At 45.3% G+C, this 19,824-nt stretch overlaps 1 protein-coding gene across 1 annotated transcript in view; it reads right to left on the bottom strand.

Moving 5' to 3' along the window:
* Window positions 1–19,824, bottom strand: part of NCKAP1L (NCK associated protein 1 like) — a 43,679-nt gene that overhangs the window by 737 nt on the left and 23,118 nt on the right. The window contains exons 21-31 of the mRNA XM_059683147.1: window positions 18,051–18,269; window positions 16,457–16,587; window positions 12,946–13,043; window positions 12,704–12,797; window positions 12,470–12,552; window positions 12,070–12,150; window positions 8,422–8,515; window positions 6,979–7,095; window positions 6,532–6,641; window positions 4,023–4,112; window positions 51–884 (exon numbers count right to left, since the gene is read on the bottom strand). Coding sequence (XP_059539130.1) covers window positions 753–884; window positions 4,023–4,112; window positions 6,532–6,641; window positions 6,979–7,095; window positions 8,422–8,515; window positions 12,070–12,150; window positions 12,470–12,552; window positions 12,704–12,797; window positions 12,946–13,043; window positions 16,457–16,587; window positions 18,051–18,269 — 1,249 coding nt within the window. The 3' untranslated portion in view covers window positions 51–752. The remainder of the gene's footprint in view (window positions 1–50; window positions 885–4,022; window positions 4,113–6,531; window positions 6,642–6,978; window positions 7,096–8,421; window positions 8,516–12,069; window positions 12,151–12,469; window positions 12,553–12,703; window positions 12,798–12,945; window positions 13,044–16,456; window positions 16,588–18,050; window positions 18,270–19,824) is intronic.

The raw sequence follows: 19,824 nt of genomic DNA, 5'->3' as shown, positions 1-19,824 counted from the left end.
TTCAAACGGGCCGGATCCGGCCCGCGGGCCGTAGTTTGCCCACGGCTGACCTAGACTGACCCTCTGCTCTGGGTTTTGGTGATGTCAGGAGGGGTGAAAATTAAGCAGATGGGAGAACTTACTTGTTACCCACAAAGTGTGTGGGGCAGGTGAAAAATTGGGGGTAGTGAATAGCTCTCATTGCCCGTGTAGGCAGGGGAGCTGGAGGCAGAGGAAGAGACCTATGACTCCTAAAAGTGACCCCACAAAGGAAAAGAGGGGTTCCTTTGCTATGACTTTGTAGTAGGAACAGGCTGAATATTTGCTGAACACGTTTGGGAAAGGAAGAGAGGAGATAATCGTCCTAATGAATGTGCAGGAGACAATAGCAGCTCCAGTGGGAGGATTATAAGCTCATTATGGTTTAATATGATGATTGATCATCTCCGTCCGCCCGCATTATCCTACAATAGTGATGAAGGTCGTCGGAGAGACCCATGCCAGTCAGAGCTCAAGCTCTACTCACCAGGAAACAGAAATATATTTGTACTCGTTTCTTCATTGTAAAAATTCACACTCTTGGCCCCATGCCCCTACTAACTGTCCTCCAATCCCCCAGCCTGCCCCACTTCTCGATGATTTCTCAGCCCTGGACTGTTCGTCCATATGCCTGCTCATCTGCTCTGGCTCCAGACCCCACCATTTCCCTACCCCTTGAGAAAATGCCCACAGCTTCCAGTATGGCATGGGTGTAGGCAGGTCCAAAGGGCCCTTCAGTGGGCGGTGGTCAACACTCGGTTCAGGTGGTAGGCTCGAGAAACCTCCCGATAGGCATTTCGAAGCAGGACATAAGGGAAACAGGACTCCAGCATGTCCAGGGTCAGAAAGGAGGACTCCTCCACCACCTGGAAGAGAAGGGGCCAAGAGATGAGAACCTCAGGTAGGGCGTACCTCTGTGACACCTGTTCCTCGTCATCCAGTCCCCTGGGCCCTCGGAGGCCCTCCCAGTTACAGTGAACAGGGTTCCAGGTCACACTCCCTTGTCTCCTCCCACTTGGTTCAGCTCTAGGAAAGTAATGTGGCCTCTTCCCCTCCATTATAATGGCCCTGTCCCCCTCCTCAAGGTTATATGAAGGGCTCCGAAACGGAAGGCAGGAAAGAAACGCTTCCCTTGTGGCAGAAAAACCCATTCTCTCCTGTTCTGGATACCAAAGCATAGGCAGGTGGGCAGCACAGATGCAGGTAAGGATGAGTAAAAGTGATCATGACAAAGTTTGGCAGAGAAAGAAACAATGGCTGTTTCAGGCCAAGAAAGGGGGGCCTGGAATCCCCAATGGTCCTCTTGTGCTGGGCCTCAGTGTCCTCCCTCCCTCAGTGCAGTGCTTGTGGAGCAGTAAGGATGCTGCATAAAGGAGCGGGCATGATTAATTAGTTTAATTAGAAGCTTATGTACTGTGGTAATAATCCCAGCAGCCCCCACAGCCAAGCAGAAAGATAGATCAAGATGCCTGGATAAGAAAGGGTAGGAGGGCATATTAGCCAAGAGCTGTTCAACTTAGCCTTGGGCTGGAGGGTCCCTGCCTCTGAGAAAGGAACAGGATGTCTTTTCTTCAGTACTCTCCTCATCAAGAGGTTTGGGACTAAAAGACACACTCTGGAGAGAAGTGTCCCATATCCTCTGGCAATTCACACAGATGGGGCCTCCCCAATATGGCTGGTGTTTCAAGTCCTGAAAATTCACTGAGAAAAGAGAACCTGCCATATCTACTCTAACATGCTTCTCTCTCTGAAGTCCTTTTCAGGCTTTAAAATGTGTAAGGTCCTGCTATTCTCGAGCACATGCACACACAATACACACAACAGCCCCGGAAGAGCAGACGTTGCAGGCTGACGGGAGGAAATCTGCCAGTAACACTGTGGCTCAGGTCTTAGGTTGGATAAAGGAAAGAATTTTTTGCTAGGCAAGACTTTGAAACCTTAAGCCAGACAGAGATCAGATCTCTATTCCAGGAAACAACCCTCCGGTACAGGGAAATGAGTGACAGCTTCAAGAAGGATTCACTGGCCCAAGACTTCCTATTCTTTGCTCCATTAAGCACAGAAAATAACAGGGCTCCTGACTGGGAGAGATTCATAGTAGTGGAAACAGCCCTAGAATGAAGGCCAAGGAACGTGTGGTCCCAAATCTGCCTGTATCTCTTGGGGGAGACCTTGAAGGTCATCTTTCTCTCCCTGTCCTCGGTTTCCTCACCTATGAATTGGAAGGACTGGACTACTTGCCAGGATCTGGCCTCATTCTGACATCTAAGATTCCACGATTCTATGACTGAGTCATCTCTTTCCCCTGTGAAACCCAGGAACATGATGGCAATACTGGGGTGGGAACTGCCCAGGCTTGACAGCCAAGACAGAAAGACCCCAGGGGAGAGAAGTGCCTGACTAGGATTTGGGGCCACATGAGTAGCCTCTTATATCAGAATACAGCTCCTTCCCCTTCAGTAATTTCCAATTGCTCTGTGGAAACATTTGCATTTAAATTGCTTTGCAGCAGCTAGCCTCTCTGTCACTCTCTCCAGTAAAAAGCACCTGGTTAGGACCTAGCTCTCTGTTCCCGCCACTCTGCAGGCCTCACTGCAATGCCACAAGGGGCAGCCGCCTCCTCACACTTTGGGGCCGGTGGGGGAGGAGGGAGCAAAGCAGAAGGAAGAGGTCAGGCTGGGTGGCAATACAGAATCACCTCCAACCCCATAGAGGTGAGAACTGCCTGAGAAAATGAAGAGACATGCTTAACCATCCAGAAACTAAAATGAACAGCAGAGAGAGGGAACTAACATTTCTTGAGCATCTATTATATACTAAGCACGTTCACATATATTATTTCATGAATACTAACCACTCTAACATAAAAATTATTGTCCACTTTTATGGACAAAGAATCAGTCTCACAAAGGTTAATTAACTTGCTCCAAAAATTGTGCGCTCTCTAGCACAATACTAGCATTTGCCCTCATTTGCCTCCTCTGTCCTCTCACCCCTCACCATATACACTGCCACACACATACCCTCATGTCCATTCTTTTCTCCATCATAATCCTTAATCAGCCCAACCTAGGCCTTTGGCCGCAGGAGACACTGAGATATGGGTACCACTCAGTGCCCATATATTTAAAGGAAACCAGGGGCAGTCCCAGGTATGCCTGCTCCTAACATTTGTGGTCCTGGGCCAAGAGTCCAAATGGAAGGCCACATACCATATGGCTAAATAAATCAAATAAACTACTAGTATACTAGTCGATATTTCAACCTCCAGGTGGGCATATCCTCTCCCCATAGGCCAGAGGAGGGCCTCTTACACACAGGGCCCAGGGCAGGAACCTCTCCTCCACAGCTAAGTGCACTATTAACCTGGAGAATTGGACTTTTTGAGCAAAACAATGAGTAAGTGTGTTGAGGATGGAAACAGAATCATGGGGAAAAGATTTTCAAAAAAATTAACTGAGTCAGAGTTCCCAGAACTTTCTGCCAAAGCAGGGAAAAGCACACAGCTTGTGAAGAAAGAAGAGATAGCAGGAGCTGCCTAATGCCTGGCTCCCCTGGCTCCCAGCCTTATAGCTTTTCATCTAAGAGCCCTTCCTCCTCAGAGCCCTCCTCCCCCTCCCCCAGTTCATCTCGGTGCTATTCAGCACCCTCTTCATGATACTCTTAAGGACAAGAAATTAGGTGGTAGGAAGTGGTCAAGTAAAGCCAAATGTGCACTGGGAAAGTAGTTATGGCGGAGGGACACAGCTGCCCCACCAGGTCAGACTAGAACATTGCAGAAAAAGGGCCAGGAAGGCCCTGTCCTGCAGAGAAGTCCTTGAAGACTCTACCTTGAGATTACAGGACAAGTCTAGAATGTTAATCAGAATATGAAACCTAGACCCAGAGGATCAGGCAGAATTAAATTCTTAGTTAATGCTTTTGAGTGATGACAATACCAGGAACCAAAAGACCCTCTAGCTCTCCTCTCTCTTTCACCAGAGCAACTTAAACCAGATACATACCAAGCGCATGAGCAGAGAAATGGATTCCCGATTTCTGGTTTTAATCTTGTCCGTCTCCTGGCCCAGCTGCAGGAGGCTGACGGAAGCCACCTGTAAGGGAAGAGATTGTAAGGGAAGCAGTTTTTTTATGGAGGTCAGAGTAGGACAGCCTCAGGCTACAGGAAGTTAAAAGATCAAGGAGAAAAGTTAAGAAGGGCTGGAATGTTCCTGGAATCTCAGGGTGGAAAAGCGGCAAATTCCCTAGGTTTTAGAGATGCATGTGGTCTGTAAGCCAGTCAGTGTGGACAACAGGAGGGGATCTGGGGGAGAGATGCAAGGGGGAGGGAAGAACCTAGAACAAAGGCAGGTAATGCTGTATGCCAGGAGATTCATCTCTTTTCCTAGGCAGCCTCCAGATACCATTGTCATCGGCTGTTTACAGCTGACTCCCCACCAGACTAGAGACAGAGCCTGGCCTCTGATTCAGACACAGTCTGCTTGTTATTCTCCTCCTGTCAACTCCCAAATATCTGTCCTCTCCATTCACCTCTGGGTCCCCAGCAAGTCAAAGAGGTGTGTGTGTCGGGGGGGGTGGGGGGGGGGAGATAAACATGATTAATTGTATCCCAGACTCAGATTTCCTGCATTTAGCAAATAAAAAGGGTAAAAGGGAAACATAGAGATCTGGTGTAAGTCCTCTTTATATCTAACTAGAGGCCTGGTGCACGAAATTCATGCACGGAGGGGTGTCCCTCAGCCCGGCCTGCGCCCTCTCTAATCCGGGATCACTGGGTCCTAACCACTTACCTACCTGCCTACCTGATCACCCCTAACCGCCTCTGCCTGCCAGCCTGATGCCCCTAACTGCTCCCCTGCCAGCCTGATCACCCCCTAACTGAGCTTCGGGCTGCTGGGAAGCCACCATCAGCGGCTTGCCTGAGCCTCGGGCCGACCCTGGGCGACTGGGCAGCCACCATCCCTGGCTTGCCTGAGCCTCAGGCAGCCCATGCGGCTTTGTCTGGAAGGACATCCGGATGGTCGTCCAGAATACGTCTGATTTAATTAGCATACTACCCTTTTATTAGTATAGATATGCTCAGAGTCCATCTGTCAGACTGGCTGTTTCAGTTTAAATAGAGACTCACTCACTAAGCTTCCAAGTCCCTGACATATACTTCTTAATACAATGGTATGATTCCTAAGAGAATATGACCTTCTGTGTTTCCTCCTGAAAAGAGGCAGATGAGGCCCTGGTTCTTAAGTCAGGACCATGTTTTGTAAATGAATAAGCTCCCTATTGCTAAGAATGCTCAAGGAGACGGTGAGCAATGGACCATGTATCAGAAGTGTATGGATGTGATTCCTCCATGAAGGGTTTAGAATGGAAAACTCCAGACCTTTTTTAATAATGGAAAGAGATTATACTTATTCCGTGTTTTTCCAGAAGCAAAGCTAAGATCAATGGTGATAGTTATAGAGAGTCTAACTTTGGCTAAAATTTGTTTTAAAACAATTTTTTTTAACAAATTGGACATAGCCTAAGGTTATAAGCACAGACCCTAGTAATAATCTAGACCAGTGGTTCTCAAAGTGAAATGCCAGATGAACAGCATCAACATAACCTGGGGACTTGTTGAAAATGCTAATTTTCCAGCCCTGCCTCTAATTCACTGATTCAGAAATTTTCTAGGTGGTTCTGATTTATGATAAAGTTTGAGAATTTGAAAAAGGTTTGTCCTTTTGTCAGTATTGGAGTTGGAAAGGGCCTTAAAAAACTCAGTGTCTCTCCAACTTTATTGTGCTTCAGATCTCCTGGAGATTTTATTAAAAACAGAGACCTGGCCTGGCTGGTGTGACAGTAGGTGAGCATCGACCTATGAACCAGGAGTTCACAGTTCAATTCCTGGTCAGGGCATATGCCCAGTTGCGGGCTCAATCCCCAGTAGGGAAGTGTGCAGGAGGCAGCCATCAATGATCTCTCTCTTCATTGATGTTTCTATCCCTTTCTCCCTCTCCCTTTCTTGCTGAAATCAATAAAAGAATATTTTTTATTAAAAAGAGAGAGAGAAATAAAAAATAAAAACAGAGATCTGGACTCACCCTAGGATATTCTAATTCAGTAGAACTGGTATAAGGGTTAGGAATCTGTGTTTGAACAAGCTCCTCAGGATCCTAATGATAAGGTCGTGAATGGTGGATTTAGTTTAACTGCCTGCCCTATTTAATAAGTGAAAAGACTGAGGCCCCAAAAGTTTGGCTCTTCAGAGGTCACACAACTTCTTACTGGCAGATCCAGAACCCAAACTCAGATTTTTCTGACACTTAGACCGATGCTCTTTGCAAGCATTTGGGCAGAGGCTGAAACAATAGCTGTTAGGGAACTTTCACAAAGTGGCCTCTATTTACTGAATGAATTAGATGGGAGGTTAGACTCCAAAGCCTGCCAACAATAACCATCTATGGATTTAAGTGAAACCAATTCTCACCAGACTTTGCAACCTTCCATTCCTTATCACCTAGACCCACTCACCACCAGAAATTCCTTGAGGTGAGTTTCAATGTTCTTGTTGTAGAGTGTGAAGAGTGCAGCAGACACCTGGATGATGGCTTTGGTCAAGCAGTGAATATTGTTGTTGTAACCTAGGTTATTATTGATAGAGGGAGAGAAAAACAGAAGCAATTAACAAAGTGAGTCACCCCAGGCTGACCAACTGAGACGTTTTCATTTTTTCAGTCTGGGTCACCCCTATTTAACACCTATAGGAGGCATCTGCAGATTAGGAGAAGGATATTCCTATGAAGTTCCACTGGAATTGACTTTTATGGATAGTTCATTCTCAAGTGCTTTTTGAAATAGAACTTTACACCTGAGCCAGCAGTCTGTATTTTCCAGATAGATACCTATCTCCATCTCATCTCCCTGCCCCAGGACAGTAACTTAAACAGCACTGGTTCCTCAACCCTACTCCTTACTTACCATCCTTCTCGATGCTATAGAAGGAAGAAGGGTCTGTGGCAAGGAGTGGGAGGGAAACTGCAAGAAAGATCAAAAGCAGGCAGGCCACCTTATATTCTTCTTCAAGGGATGAAGTATCTGGTAAGAAGGAAAAGAGTAGAAGTAAGGTCGGCCATCAGGATTCCTGATTCCTCTACAGGGGTTCTGCTTCACAGAGTTACTGAGGATCACATAAGAAATATCTATGAACATCTATATATATAAAAGCCTAAGCAACCATTCGACCGTTTGACCGGTAGTTATGATGTGCACTGACTACCAGGGGGCAGACACTCAACATACAAGCATGAAAACATGAAACAGACTGATGAATCTCAGAGGGAAGGGGGTTGGGGGAAGAGTGTTGAGAGATTAACCAAAGATCTTATATGCATACTAGAGGCCCAGTGCCTGTGGGGATAGGGCCAAAACTAGCAGTCCGACATCCTCTGAGGGGTCCCAGATTGCAAGAGGGCACAGGCCAGGCCAAGGGACCCCACTGGTGCACAAATCTGTGCACTGGGCCTCTAGTACTTTATAACAGTGCACAAATTCATGCATTGGGCCTCTAGTACTTTATAAAAGTAGTCACCAACCTTTCAGACCTCACGGACCATCAGTGGTCCACAGACCACCGGCTGGTGACCACTGCTTTATAAAGCACTATTGGCAGGTCATTTATTGCTGAAGGGGACAGGATTAGCCTCCACTTATAATGAGGGGCCTAAGTCCTTGGAGGCTTCCTCTTGTGACTGAACAAAGCTCTTAGCAAAAGGCTCTGCTGGCAAGCAGTCTGGGGACACTCTGTCACTTGTGATGAGGTCAAGAGGCAGGAAGGAAAGGCAAGAGTCTCATCAAAACCAGGAGAGAAGAAGGAGGACCAATCTAGAAATTATAAAAGGGCTTAAAACCAGTCCCTTGGTCCTGAGTGTGTATAAGTATAAATGTGCTAATCACAGGAAATGTGTAATGAAAAATATGAGAGACAAGTGGGAGACCTGGGGAAGAAGTGAGCAGTGTCATGGTGATTATATGGGAGGGGAGAGCACAAGATCACTCTGGGGAACTAGATGCTATACCACACAACTCAGCATGAAATTATGTACTACTGTGTACTGTTCTCTCATTTCATTTGCATTCATCTTATTTCCCCAACCAGATTATAAATTCCTTTGAGCACTTGCTAAGCACCAAACAGACTCTCAATACTTTTTAGCTGATTGACAAGTCAATTGATTGGATTCTAACTAGAAATCCAAATTGCCTGTGTAAATATTTTGTGGGGATTAGGGACCACACTTTAAGTCTTTTCTTAGTTACCAGTTTATAGCCTCTGAATTCACAATCCCAAACAAAAGGCTGCTTTGACATTGGCATTTTCCCACCCCAAAATATGGCCCAAGCCCTCCCTTTCCCCAATTTTACCAGCTTTCAGATTAGCAATGGCAGTCACCAGAGCTGGGTCAATGTCACAGCCCACTCCTGCAGCAGATGCCAGCTCAAAGATACTCAGGGTCACCTGGTAGAGAAGAAAACAACATTCTGGAGACAATTCCCAGGAGAGAAGTGCTTGGCAAAAGCTACAGAAAGTCAGGATTACTAGATGACATGTTTTAAACTTTTGGTGTACTATCACCTGTTCTAGGTATTCCTTCATAGCTCTAACTTATGGGGGGTGGGGAACCCAAATGTTTTAGCTTGTCATTCACATATGCCATAGTACAAATTTACTGTCTTGACCTTGTGGACAAAACGGAGCCACATGCTAACCTGACTACTCAAGAGAAAGGCTACATGGTGGCCTTGCAAATTCAGAGACCTAAAGTACTAGTCAACACAAAGGATGGTCTGGAAATTGAAACTTTTTTAGCCCAGCCAGCGTGTCTCAGTGGTTGAGCGTTGACCTATGAGGTCACAGTTCGATTTCCAGTCAGGGCACATGCCCGGCTTGCGGGCTTGATCCCTAGTATAGGCCATACAGAAGGCAGCCAATTAATGGTTCTCTCTCATCATTGATGTTTCTATCTCTCTCTCCTTCTTCCTTCCTCTCTGAAATCAATGTTTAAAAATTTTTTTAAAATTTTAAAACTTTTTTAACTAAAAGCAGTTTATAGTGAGTAGTCATGTCCTAGGCAGGTATCGTCCCTGACAAAGGCCAATCTTTACCTTACCTGAGCCTGTCTATTGTCTTTTGCATCTACAATAACATGTCATTTTAGAATGTCAAAGTAATTTTCCTTTCTCTGAACCCCTCAAAGCAGAGGCACTGCTCTCTGGAGACCACAGATCCCTTCATTGCTATTGAGTTAATTGTTTACGGTTAACTATCCTGCACCTACCTAAGTAAAAGAAGCTTGTGTCTATCATTTTACTTTTTTTTAATATATTTTATTTATTTTTTACAGAGAGGAAGGGAGAAAGATAGTTAGAAACATCGATGAGAGAGAAACATCAATTCAGCTGCCTCCTGCACACTCCCTACTGGGGATGTGCCCGAAACCAAGGTCCATGCCCTTGACTGGAATCGAAACTGGGACCCTTCAGTCTGAAGGCCAACGCTCTATCCACTGAGCCAAACCGGTTAGGGCTCATTTTACTTTTTATCCAACCCAGAGGTCTCTCCGCTTTGATTTCTCCCACCTCAATAATCTATCACCAATGGATTTCATGTAACCCACTTACGTCTTCTCTTTTGATTGTAATATATAAAACAAGGTGCAAAACTGCCATTTTCTGGAGCATCATCTCAATCCGTTGAGAGTCTGCTTCCTGGCATTTGTCAACAGGTTGGCTCAAAGAAGCTCACAAAAATTCTTTACAGGTTTGAATGTTTCTTATGTTGACAACCTTATTTCCCCAAACACTTCCTACAGTCAATATAGCAAGGGTAATTTATCCACTTTCCAAACTACAATTTACTTCCTTACTTCCATACTTTGGTTCATATGCTTCCCTCTTCCACAGTGGCCTTTCCTCTCCTCTACTTATATCTAGGTGACGCCCATTCCTTGAGGCTTAACTCAAATCTCATATTCACTGTGAAGGTCTCCCTGATTACTTCAGCCCAAACGCATGTCTCCCTCCTTAAACTGTTACCAGGGACTTAGCCCTGGTCATACACACCACCTGGTAATTTCAGTTGTCTTTTCAGATAGAAGGTGAAACATGACTTATCTCACCAACTAGATTATAATTCTTTTTTAAACTTTATGGCATGGAGAAGAGAGAAAAAAAGGCTTTGGAGTAAGAAGATTTGGTTCAAATTCTAAACTTACTAAATGTGTGATATTAGCTAAAAGTTACTTAACCTCTTTGAGCCTTAGTTTTCTCATCTGTAAGACTGGAGTAATAGTACTCACCTCAGAATTCTTGTGAAGAATAAATTAGACCACACGTGTAAAGTCTCTATCTACCCTAGGGACTGATGGAGTCACAAATAAACTAATAAAAATGATTCCTTTCCCTTATTCCTTTATCTCAAAGCGAGGAACATTTCTTTTTATCCTCTCTAGTTTTTAACACAATCTAAGCACACAGAATGCACTCAATTAATATTTATTGATTGATACCCGAATCCCTCAATGTATTTAGAATCAAGTTCCCAGGATCTAGTCCCAAAGCCCCCACACCCACACCAAGTATTTATACCCCTCTTGACATTGAAAAAAAAAAAAAAGAAACCTTTAAAATGTTCTGAGAGAACAAGGATAATTGTAGACAACCAAGTAGAGTATCGTATGCAAAGAACACCACAAACAACAGTATACACACACTTTGCTTATGGTACTCAACCAGAAGGCAAACCTTAGCTACATTCTGCTTTGTCCTTTAAATTCCCTACTAACTAGATGACCCTGCTTATGACAACCATGGCCTGAGATCAGGGACCTGATCCATGACGTGTGGTTTTCTGGATGAAGAAAGGGATGATTGAAGGGGTCTTATTTTCTCTTCTCCTAATCTTTTTACCCCCTGAGGCAGTAGCAGAATCTCTGATGGACAGGTCCTCCCCCTCTCCACCTCTACCTGCTTATTTTCACAAGCAGATAGAGCCTAAAGCTCAGGGCTTCCTGGGAGATATCACCTAGACAAGCTCCTGACAGGCTAGACTAGAGCATTTGGCCCCAACATCAGCAGCTGCCAGAAATCCAGGCTCACCATAAAATCAAAGACTGGTCAAAACACGCAGCCATCCAGTGAAACATCGCCCTCTAACGGCCCCCATGACCATTTGACCCTTACCTGATTTTACACAGGCAGAGAGGGGTATTTCCCAACTATTTTGATCTAGACTTAGGATGTTTTTCTTAACATCTAACTTTAATTCTTCCTGTTGACCAATTTCCTCTTAGCACAGATCTCCCTCCCTTAAAGGAATCAACAAGAGAATAGCCTGCCCTACGCGTTTTGAAGGCCCTTGTTCCCAACCTCCAGCTGTATTTCCTGCATAATATGCTTGTTTGTTCCAGGTGATTCAGAAGACAAGATAATGCAAGAAGGGAAGGGGGGCGGGGAGGAATGTTTAACTTGGGGTGTCTCCTAAGCCCCTCTTTCTTTCTCCATCTCTGTAGTGCAGAATGGGGCCTGAGGCAAGTGACACAGATAGAGGAACCAGAAAGTTTCGAAACTAGTAGGAAGAATAGGCCAGAAAAAGAAAGGAAACTCTGACAGCAGGCAGGGTGGGTGGAAATGAAAGGAACAAATCTTTTTATAAGAAGTACCTAAGCTCCTGACTAAAGAGAGAACTTGTGTGCACATCTTAAGTGAAAACCTACAGGTATTGTCTTAGAGCATACCCCTCTCCCTCCTGTAATGTTTCCCCAGCCTCAACAGGCTCCCACTTCTCTCCATCCCCACATGCCTCCCCAGCTCTGCCCTCTCTCTCCAAGAATATTTGTCTGACCAATGCCCCTCTCTCTATTCATAAAATCTCCCCCAGTGTTTTCCTATTCAAATCCTGGTTCATCTCTCTACAGTATTTCCTCGGAGCCCTCTCTCCCTTATAAGATCCTAGCTACATCCTTTTTCAATAACATATCTCCCCACTGGAGTCCACTTTGTACTCCACTCTACCTTGATGTCTGTGTCTGGAGTGACGAACTCTTTCAGGCACTCGATGGGACCCATAAGGAATGGGCAGTGAGAGGAGAAAACCTGGAGGAAAGAGAACATAGAGGAATTAACAGACAGTGTCCAGTGCCTTGAAAAACAGGTGAAAACAAACAAAAGCAGGGGGCGGGGGGCGGGGGGATGTCTCAGCTTAAATAAGAACATCAGCTTAAACAAATTCCCCACCCTCCACTCATGCCTCTAGGTTTCCTCAGCTCATCTATCCCCAGAGATCTTCCAGGGCCTCTACCAAAGTAAGCTCCTTTCTCCTCAATGCTCACCAACCCTTTCCACAACTTCTCATACAAGCCCTCCCCGCGGAGGTGTCTGGGATTCAGTGGCAGCCCTCACTCCCCCAACACACCTCCCGAAGTCCCTCTTGGGCCATGGCCCGAAAACTGAGGATAACTCCAATGATGGTCATGCGCTTCAGCACGTTATCAGCCCCTGAGGGGAAAGAAGAGTGTTAGAGAAGAGAACACGGAAGAATAGTGATGGTTTTGCTTCTTCAGACCAAGCTAGCCCCAGATCCCCCAAAACCCCTGTCATCCACAATGCTTTTCCCACAATTTCTTTTCCCTTTAGGGGAGGTGCTCACCGGTCAGCTGGGGCAGCAGAGAAGCCATCAAGTCCGCCTTGCTAAAGTTAGATCTGATCTGAACAAGTACATCCATGTTTTCCACCACTAGCTTCTGCAGTGGGGACACAGAAACATTAAGCATTAAACATTAAACATTAAGGAAAAGACAAGAGCCATGGTACATTTTCCCCCCAGTCTCCTACTCCTGACCCACTTCCACTGTGGCTAAACTTTTCACCCGGGGTGTGCTTCCACAGTACCTTCAGCTCCACAATCTGAGAGGTCACATGCCACATCAGGTTTTCACTTAGGAACTTCATGCCATAGGGGCCCAAGAGTTCAGCCAAGGCCCGCATCTCTGGAAAAGAGTTTCAGAGGTCCCAGGTGAGGCTCTGCAGGCCCTGGAGCATTTGCATAACAGCTATAGTGCAATTTGAACATTTAAAATGTTTTCAGCAAGGAAAGGAAGTAGGAAGTTGAGGAGCAAAAGTGACCTGCTATCCTGCATTAAAGTGACAGATCTGGCCTGCCTGTGACAGGACAATTTACCCTCTTCCCATTGGTACTCACACCAAGACTTACCACAAATGGTAACTATTTACTTTACATTCTGATAAGAATCTATACTTTCTCAAGTCCCTTTATGTGGTACCTGGATTTCACTCTTGCTGGACCAGTTGTTGTAGCTTTACTAATTGTAAGACCTTAAACAGGTCATTGACCCTCTCTGAGTTTCAGTTTACTTTTCTGTACAATGAAGAAATTAATATCTGCCCTAATAATAATAAAGTTGATATTAGAACAAATAAGATAAATTTTATAATAAGAAACAGTATAAAAAACTTAGAACACAATAAAGATATATAGAAATAAGGGCTTTTCTGATCATTATTAGCAGCTCTCTGAGGTAAATATTTAACAAACAAGGTGGGGTTAAGTGGTGTCCAAGGTCACTTAACCAAGTCAAGAGCTGGTACTAGAAACCTAGCACACTGCCTTATTGCCCCTTCCTGTGTCCCAGCAGATACCACAACTAGTTCCTTACCTAAGGTTTGGCTTTTTCTATGTTCCTCCCTCTACTTCCCTTATTTAACACCTCACTGTCCAAGTTTTCCTCTTCTTAAGCTACCTTTTCTTTTTTCATATTCAACACATATCCCGAGTTCCAACTGTTTTTCCCTCAAAATCCTTCTTTCCTCTAGTCTGCCCCAATGCTTTATCCCTCCCTACCCAGCCTACTTTTGGCTCTTTGTTAATCAAAGAAAGCTACCTGGGAAATCCCATGTTAGAAACACCAATGACAAATTCAGATAGGGAGAAGCTCTAGTTGTGGACTATCCCAGCAAAGAAAACTATAAAGACCAGAAGTAACAAGAGACCAGTAGAAAAAAAAGTGAGTTTAACATAGTTAATACAATTTCAGAAGAAAAAGAAAATCAAGGCTCCACACCCAAGTCTTGAAAGCAGGACCGGCTGACCTCCTGACTGAGGTCAATGATTGAGGACATGGGACTGGTCACAGCAGCTGACACAGAGCCTTGTCCAGAGCAAATACATTTCTAGAGTCACATATTTACAGTAGGAAGATTAAGTTGAGAACTAGAAAAGGATGTCCTAGCCAGTCAACTTAGATAATGCTAAAATGGTTGACAAAAGGGAAAGGGGCTGAGTTGTCTTCTCTGGAGCAGATGGAGGCAGACTGGATCTGCCAAACCTCCTCACGCTAGTCTCTTCTACTTCGGGCTAGTAACCCTAGGGCATCCTCCTCTTTTCATCTCTCTATTTTTGGAGTAGCATTGTCCCATTACCATGGTAACTCAGGGAAATTGGGGTGGGGGTGGCAGATTGGGGAATCGGCATTATCTCCTGCTGCTTGTCAGTTGTCAGCAAGACCTAAAGCTGATTTTAGATGCTGCCTACAGCTTGTGGGTGGAGTTGATGAGAAGGGGACACCTGAAGCCTCCAGCAGATGAAGAGTACGGCTGGCGTGAGAATGAGCATAGGAAGAAGGCAGAGCTGGAAAAACAGAACTGCTACTCTGACTCTGATAACATCCCTAAGGAAGAGCAAGAATGGAAAGGGCAGGTCACTGAAACATCTCCTACCTATACCAGATACCATGCAGGCGCCCTGATTTTTATGGAGGTGAGAGGAAGGAGAAGAGTTCATCCACCAGTCAGTCAGTAAAACAAATCTATGAAAAAGGATCTGTATGGCTCAAAGCCCTCTTTAAAAAGAGAATGACTTCCCAACTCATTCACTACACACTCATTACCTGGCTCCCCTTGAGACACAAAAGCACTTCTATACACTGGGAAGCAGCACTACATAGTGATTAAGCACCCAGGTTCTGAAATCTGACTGCCTTGAGTTGAAATTCCAGTTCTACCATTTATGAATGTGTGACTTGTGGCAAGCTCCTTAACCTCCTGTGTCTCAGTGTCCTCATCTGTAAGATGGGGGTGATAAGAATACCTACCTGAAGGCTCTTGTGAGAATTATATGAGTTTATACACAAGAACACTGACAACTTAGCCCACAATAAATGCCACCCATTATTTTATCATTATTAAACATCAATAATCTAAGCACTCATTAAGACTCTAAAATTTATTCCTAAGAAAGAAGATACCTTAACATCAGATCAGTGTTTAATAATTCCAAGCATACCCTAGCTCAATGGTCGGGAAACTGCGGCTCGCGAGCCACATGCGGCTCTTTGGCCCCTTGAGTGTGGCTCTTCTTTCCCCTCAATACAGTATCTCTGCGCATGGGCCACGAAGTTTCAATCGCACTGTACATGCCCGCCCACACGCGGTATTTTGTGGAAGAGCCACACTCAAGGGGCCAAAGAACCACATCTGGTTCGCGAGCCGCAGTTTGCCGACCACTGCCCTAGCTGGTTTGGCTCAGTGGATAGAGCGTCAGCCTGCGGACTGAAGGGTCCCTGATTCAATTCTGGTCAAGGGCACATGCTTGGGTTGTGAGCTCGAACCCCAATAGGGGGCTTGCAGGAGGCAGCCGAAAAATGATCCTCTCCTATCAATGATGTTTCTCTCTCTCTCTCTCTTTCTCTCTCTCTCCCTTCCTCTCTGAAATCAATAAAAAATATATTAAAAATAATAATAATAATTCCAAGCATGAGACTATCCTCCTTACATTTATCTTTTACTCTTCATTATATGTATGTCCTACTATTTTATTCTTTGGGAAGATGGAAAAATAACTATTTACTACCCTTCAAAAAATAAATCCTTTCAGGGACTGGAGTACACCTGCCCCATTCCCAACTCCCCTCATTTTCTTTTTTTCCTTTTTCTTTTTTTCCCTCTTTTAAATATATTTTTATTGATTTCAGAGAGGTAGAGAGCGGGAGAGAGAGATAGAAACATCAATTATGAGAAAGAATCATTGATCGGCTGCTTCCTGCACACCCCACACTGGGGATGGAGCCCACAACCCAGGCATGTGCCCTGACCGGGAATCAAACCATGACCTCCTGGTTCATAGGTCAATGCTCAACCACTGAGCCATTCTGGCCGGGCCTCCCCTCATTTTCCCTCTCCACCTTCAACCCCCAGGCCACTCCTCAATTCTGGGTCTTGCTTAGAATCTTTTTTATTGCCCCTAAAGTGGAATTTAGCAGAGATGCTGAGAGTATAGAATGAGCTTCTGGGAAGATGAGAGAATTTAGATAACGTCCATAGGCTGAGATACTGTATTGAGGGGAAAGACTCAGCTCCTAGATGAGGCAACTAGGCCTGAGCTTACCAGAGATGTCAGAGAACTCCTCTGCGCTGAAGTGTTGCTCCTCCTCTCTGGGGAGGCTGACAAAGGCCTGCATGGCTGGGGAGAGGATGATGGTCCCACTGCTTGCCTGTCTAAGCAGACTTTCTAGGTACCTAAAGGGTTGGCAAAGAAAGCACAAAAATTAGTGTTCAATCCCTTCTCCCTACCATTGCTCCCTACCACTACCAGTGGGCTCAGGAAGAGAAACTCCACCAAAGGCTGGGGTGGAGAGAAGAGATTCAAAGAAGATGTAAAACACCCTAATTAACATCCCAAACCATTGGTGCAAAAACAACTAGCAGTAATATAATTCTACCTTGCCTCTAATCTGCAGGGCTATCAAATGCACTCCCCTCCCTCAGCCCCTGCTCTTTTCCAGTTACTGCACTCCCCTCACCTTTGGCCTTCCTCTGTCAGGTAAGGCAAGCCCAAGATGACAAGAAAAAAGTTCCTACTAATTGGGCTCCTCTGAAATATACTTAGCCTCAATCTCTCCAGTGAGAATGTTGGACTGAAAACCTAGGATCTTGGAAGTGGATCTCAAGTCAAAGCACCTGGACAGAGAGAAGCCCCAGGAACATGCGTCATCCAGTCTCCAAATAGACCCTCCTGACCTCAGAGTAAGCTGAGAAGGCCTCCAGCCATTGTCAGCAGAGGAGGGCCTGGACAACCCACGCCACTCATCCAGGCACTAGCTCTGGGTTTATGTCTCAGGCTAACCACGGTGGACCAAACTCACTCACTAAACGTGATCTGTTTTTAAAATTTAAACTAGTTGCTCAAAAGTTTGAAACTGATGATGTCACATTAAAAATAAGGATTTACTAGCAGTTGGGCAGCGAGCAGGAGGAGCTAAGTGGCCACTGCCCCCTTTAGAAAGGCATGCCTTCCCCAACTACCCAAAGTTCCCACCTAACCCACAACACCCAGGTCCCTTCCCTCCTGGGTCCTTGTTGGCATTTGTATTTGCAAACCATCTCTGTCTTTCCCCCTATTCAAAGGGTTCTCTCCAGCCTTATTGCTGAGCTGATACTGGATTAAGAGCGCCACCCAGTGGCTTGGGGAGGTAGAAATCCAGCTCCTTTCTAACCTTAAATCTCAAAGGCATTTTGCTCCTACCTCTGGTTTGGGGGAGGAGGCCCTCTTCCTGTTAAGAGCAACCTACTAGGGAAATGGTCATGTCTGGGATTGAAAAGCTAGTGTTCCCGAGAGATAATGTTAGAATGGTTTTCAGAGGAAGAAGTTGGGTGAAAAGAGGAACAAGAGAACTTCAGAAAGAGAACGAAAGATCATTTGAAATTAAAACAGAATCCAGAAAAGGAAGGTCAGGAACTGGAAATTAGCAGGAAAAGGCCCAACTGTTACAGAGTAGGTCGGTGGATGTTACATGGAAGATTAGAAAGAAACCTTGTGGTGGACAGAAGGGAATCGGCTGCCTCACCCTCAGTCGTCAAACAGAAACAAGGTTTCATTTGAGGGTTTGTGACCCTAGGAGCTAAAATACTTGGATCCGAGTCCTGCTGGAAGGAAAAAGTGTAACAAAGAGGTCAGGCAGAGAGGGATGAGCAACACTGACCAGTTTGTGTAGAGAGTGGTGATAGTCTGCTCCCCACATGAGTCCAGTGGCTGTGTCTGCTGTAGGAGGGCATTGCGGATGACTCTGGAAACATCTGCACCCAAAATCTGGGCCAGTGACTGTATGAAACTGATGTATGCTTTGACTCCTGCCAATAGCTCAGAAGGCCTTGCAATCTCCTGGGTCGTGGCATTGTAGCCAGCCAAACACACAATGGCTCTAGGTGACAAAAATCATAATTACAATCAAAATGATAAACACAGTAACAGTTATCACATTTACACTGTGGTCCAGGTGCTGTGATATGATTTCACTACCTACATTATCGCATTTAAACCTCATAACAACCTAATAACGTAGATCCAATTATTATCCCCATTTTACAGAGGAATAAACTAAGACACAGAGATAGTAAGTCACTTACTATCTGTGAAGACCACATAGCTGGTAAATGGCAGAGCTGGGACTTGAATCCAATAACATTTGATTCCTAACTATGCTCTTCTGCCTTCTCTGGACAAATTAGGTCAGGTGGTAAAAGACCTGGGCTCCCAAATATCATCTAACTCTACCTGAGGGCTCATACCACCCGCATTCGCAGGACCAATCACTGTCAGAAATGGAAAACCACACCTAGCAATCCTTGGGAGTGCAGTGCTATTCCTTGTGGCCAAATAGGATGCCAGAGCTGGATGAGGAGCACACTTGGCTGGCATGCAGCTATAGCCAACCCTAGAGAAGGTGGGATAACCGTTCACACTGTGCCGCAGGTCCTTGAAGAATATATGTTTGTTTTAGCATTGATCTTTTCATTGAAAAATTGATGAGATGCCACAGGTAATTAACTCTTATTTATATGGTAAAACTAGAGGCTCAGTAACAAATTCGTGCATGGGTGGGGTCCAGCCAGCCCGCCCCAATGGGGGCCGATCGGGCTGGCCGGCAAAGTGGGGGGGCACGTAGGAGGGTGGCCAGCCAGCCCCATCCCCTATTGAGGTGGGGGGTTGACCGGAGGCCAGGCCACCTGGGGGAAGGGGCCATGGGCAGTGGGGGGGGGGGGGGGAGGGGCGATCAGGGCCCTAATCAGGCCAGTTGGCCTCCCCTGTGCACATCATAGTGACCAGCTTTTATATACATAGATGGTTCTTACATGTTGTTTCACTTGAAATCACAGAACCTACCAACTATGTTAAATGAGGACTTGCTGTATTATTTTAGGGGCACATAGGAACATCCCTTCCCACTGCACCACCATTTCCTTCCAAAATACCTTCCTCAAGAACCTGAGAATTCAGTTCTAAGGCTTTTTTCCTTGTTAAAAGATAGAAACATAGCACTTTGCCAAAGCCTTTGTCAGTCGTTTGCACCTCAACATGAATGAGTTAGTCAGAGTCTTCCTAAAGCCACAGATATCTGGGGAGCTTTTTGTTTTTGTTTTTGGAAAAATATTTATGGTAGGGAAGAAGAAGGGAACAGGAGGGCCTGCCCCACAAAGAAACCTGAGGGGGGAAAAATACAGAAGGGACAGACTGGGGGCAAGCCTAATCTATTTTAGAATTTTCATTGATGCCAAACCTCCAGGCCAATGTTGGGGCTGTAGGAACAGTGATGTCAGTAAAGAAAGTATTTGAGATATTCAGGGAAAACTAGACTATCACACCCATGCCGCGCCAAGGCCTAGAAACCACTGCCAGCTTTTCCAGGTTTATACATGGACAATTATTGACTTGTCATCTTCTTGGTGTTATTTATGCACCTGACATACTTCTTTCCA

This window comes from Myotis daubentonii, chromosome 2, assembly GCF_963259705.1.
Source record: "Myotis daubentonii chromosome 2, mMyoDau2.1, whole genome shotgun sequence".
Classification (NCBI taxonomy): Eukaryota; Metazoa; Chordata; class Mammalia; order Chiroptera; family Vespertilionidae; genus Myotis; species Myotis daubentonii.
This window is presented reverse-complemented; position numbering and strand designations above follow the sequence as displayed.